This window comes from Limulus polyphemus, unplaced genomic scaffold, assembly GCF_000517525.1.
Source record: "Limulus polyphemus unplaced genomic scaffold, Limulus_polyphemus-2.1.2 Scaffold2540, whole genome shotgun sequence".
NCBI lineage: Eukaryota > Metazoa > Arthropoda > Merostomata > Xiphosura > Limulidae > Limulus > Limulus polyphemus.
This window is the reverse complement of record NW_013668150.1, coordinates 70,440-73,926: the sequence shown is the minus strand read 5'-3', so window position 1 is coordinate 73,926 and position 3,487 is coordinate 70,440. Positions and strand designations below refer to the sequence as shown.

The 3,487-nt window shown below is 29.9% G+C and overlaps 1 protein-coding gene across 4 annotated transcripts in view; it reads right to left on the bottom strand.

Moving 5' to 3' along the window:
* The window catches only part of LOC106467240 (threonine--tRNA ligase, cytoplasmic-like), a 47,185-nt gene that overhangs the window by 29,503 nt on the left and 14,195 nt on the right, over nt 1-3,487 (bottom strand). For all 4 annotated transcript variants that reach the window (XM_013927570.2, XM_022395375.1, XM_013927569.2 and 1 more), the window contains exons 4-5: nt 2,408-2,523; nt 1,752-1,999 (exon numbers count right to left, since the gene is read on the bottom strand). In XM_013927570.2, the coding sequence (XP_013783024.1) occupies nt 1,752-1,999; nt 2,408-2,523 (364 nt within the window). The remainder of the gene's footprint in view (nt 1-1,751; nt 2,000-2,407; nt 2,524-3,487) is intronic.

Here is a 3,487-nt window from a genome sequence, read left to right as displayed (position 1 = left end):
GTTTGATACCAAACTTATTGACATAATTTCATGAAATAGTAGTTCAATAAAATTTTGAATGCAAGTCAACAACTGAGATGACGTGACCTTTCACCCATGACCCATCTCGAAAAGGGATAAAATAAACTGCAGAGCCAAGATACACCTATAAGCAATCATTTTCCCAATAACAAGCAGAAATTGGGGGACTTGTATGTGCTCCAACAGATATTTCTGAAAGAGAATGACTAGAAATGAAATCAGGGTATCATCTGGAAATCTTACAACCTTCTGTTTTAAATTAATGCATTTTATTTTTTCTTGCAGAATTTCACTTTTCCACTTTGTATGAATTTCTGATGACGTGCTGTTAGATTATATCTCATATTGATAAATATAATCATGAACCTGCTGGTTCTCTAAATTTCAGGAACCATTAAACTAGTAATAAATATTATAACCAAAACAGTTTTTATCTTTTCAACACTAGGTGGCTTCACACTCACATAAAATAACATGAAAATTAAGAACTTGTACCTAAATTAATGTAATGTACCTATAAGTAGAGAAATTATACCTAAAATATCAATAGATTTCAACTGAAGTTAAATGAGCAAAATAGTGCAGTTTGTTCATTACTAACTTTGGAATAAATGAGCAAAAACAAAAACTACCTCACTCAACATGTGATTTCAATTTAGGGATTATTTTACTGATGAGAAATAATGTGAATATATAAATCAGGATTTCTAGTAGTCTAAGAAAGTAAATTCACTAAAACAAGGGAAAGTGGATTAAACAAGAAAAGTATTTCATTTTCTTGAAATACTAAAAAAAATACTCAAGACTTATAGTACAAGCAGAAAAGTTAAACTTTTAAGCAGTGAAGAAATACTGATGTGGGTGTGTATATATATATATATATAGCTAGGCATTTAGTTGAATTTGATAATTAATTATTATATTCAACTAATAAATTATTCAAACAGAAGACTTGGATTATTTCAATAATCTTACAGTAGTAGTAATTGGAAACACTAATTTTAATTAGTTGATTATTTTTACGTCATAACACTAAATGATTAAGCAAAACAACCTTGAATTAATCAAAAATAATAATGAGAAATCATAATGGACATATTTTAATTATCAGGATAGTTGGAATAATCTCTCTAATGTCAGTGGTTTATAACGTGCCCTATCTAATGATATATAAACTTTGCTTTTAACTACTGTTAAGTATCTACTTGTTTGATAATTTCCCGTAAAAATTATTTCCGAGAAACTTCAGCGATATAAGTCCTTTCTTAATAAAAACTAGTTTATTCTTTCTCGTTACAAACTTTGTAATACACTTAATTTCCACAGTCACTTTAACTTAGCTATAATTCACAGCGACTTACACACTTTACTTATGGCTTGACTCAATTATCTCTCTTATCAATTTATCTGCCGGCTTATATACTAAAAAAGAGGGTGTCTATCAAACGCTGGGACATTCGTGAGGTTCCCCGATCCTTCTAGAATCTCATCACGTGATTTCCGCTGTTGTAACAATACTTTAAAAACTGGGTTTTATTAGCAAATATAGTGCTACTAATTTTGATTTGTTGACTGTTTTTGTGACATTAATTGACTTTACCATAGCTTTGATTAATAGACTATTTGACATAAAAATAATCGATGTTCAGATGTAATGAGTTATAACGATTAATCGAGTTAATCTCTCATATCTACTGATAAATGAAGCAGCTGATTTAAATATGTTCTACCTTGAACATTTCCAGTAGATCATCCTTTGATAGTTCCAGTCGTTCAAAGGGCTGTTTCTCTTTCACAATAGATTTGACAACACTTTCAAGAACTGGAAAATCTGAGCTAGAGATACACTGGTCCTGTAAATACATATCATAGTAGAAGCCATTGTCAATGGGAGGGCCATAACACAGGCAACCTCCATAAACACGCTCCATGGCTTCACCCACAATGTGTGCACTCGAGTGCCAGAAAACCTGCTGACCTGCAATGAGTTTAAATTTGCAAGTTTCATGAAAAACCAGTAAACTAATTTTCACTTCATAAAATCATGTTAAATACAGATATACGAGTATCTGAATGTTTGATTAAAACAAAAATTATAGTATTATCATAACATTAATTTAGCATCATTTTTAGGAAAAGTGAAAATATGTAAACCAGCTCTTTTTAGCTCTAGTTTAACGAGTTGGTGCTGAGAAATGATTAATTAAAATATCTTTTATTTCAAAGATAAAACTACATTGTTAAACATCACGAAGAAAACAAAGTAAAAATATCATAATATTCTTTCAAGACATTATCACAGGCTTTATAAACACTTATGGATTTCAACACATATAATTGTATAAAAATTGAATCTATTTAAAACTTGCATTATCTATTTTCTTACCTTCTTCACAATCAAACTTCAGCAGCTGGAGATTACAGCTATTTTCCAGAGGCCTGTCCAAGTCCCATAGCACACCATTCACTTTTGCTATAACAGTGTTGTCTGCTAAGCCTTGACTGAAAAATACAATTAAACAATATTTCTAAAATTCAATTAAACAGAAAAAATGTAATGTTTGTGTACATACTACATACACACACATTTATATATATATATTGAAGCAACAAGAACTCACAATATTATTTTGAAGAGAACCTGAAAAAAAAAGATATCTGAAAGATTGCAAGAATTATGTTGTATAAATAAGTGCAACTGGAACCACATGTCTATGTATGTTCAACAAGCCTATAATTCATTCTGGATTCAATGGGTCTCATTGAATGGGTCCCTTGATTTTTCCTTCTCACAGTGGAAATACTTAACACAATTGCATGAAACATAGGACAAACTTACTAAATAGTGCCATAAAAAGTACATATCGTTGAATTTAGTTTTTCTGCCATTTTTTAGGTTGTTAAATTTCCAATTTGTTTTTATGCATAACACTGTTTGGAAAAACAAAACAAAAATAGTTCCTTTCATTTTAGAATATATTATTTTAATTTTGTTGAGCAGAAAGTTACATTTTATATGTTCAATCAGTTTCAACTTTATTGATATTCATTACCATATTTCATTTCGGGCTTCATTTTGCCAATTGCAATAGTTACCACTTTCAGCTATATATCATTAAAATACAGCGGGAAGCAAAAATCCCATATCTGTGGTTTGTTCCAAAGTCTTTATAGCTTCCCATTAGACTGTTTTCCTTTACAGGAGTTACATGTACATCTACTTATTTCTTTACAAAACCATACATTACTTCTGAAACCATTTTACTCTCTCTACACTAATATAAATAGTTTATAATATGTCCTATCTAATGGTATGTAAACTTTGCCTGTAGATACTGTTACGTCTCTGCTTGTTTTATAATTTCCGGTAGAAATTCTTCCCAAGAAATTTCAGTGATACAAGTCCTTTCTTAAATAAAACTAGTTTATTCTTTCTCAATACAACTTTGCAATACACTTAATTTAC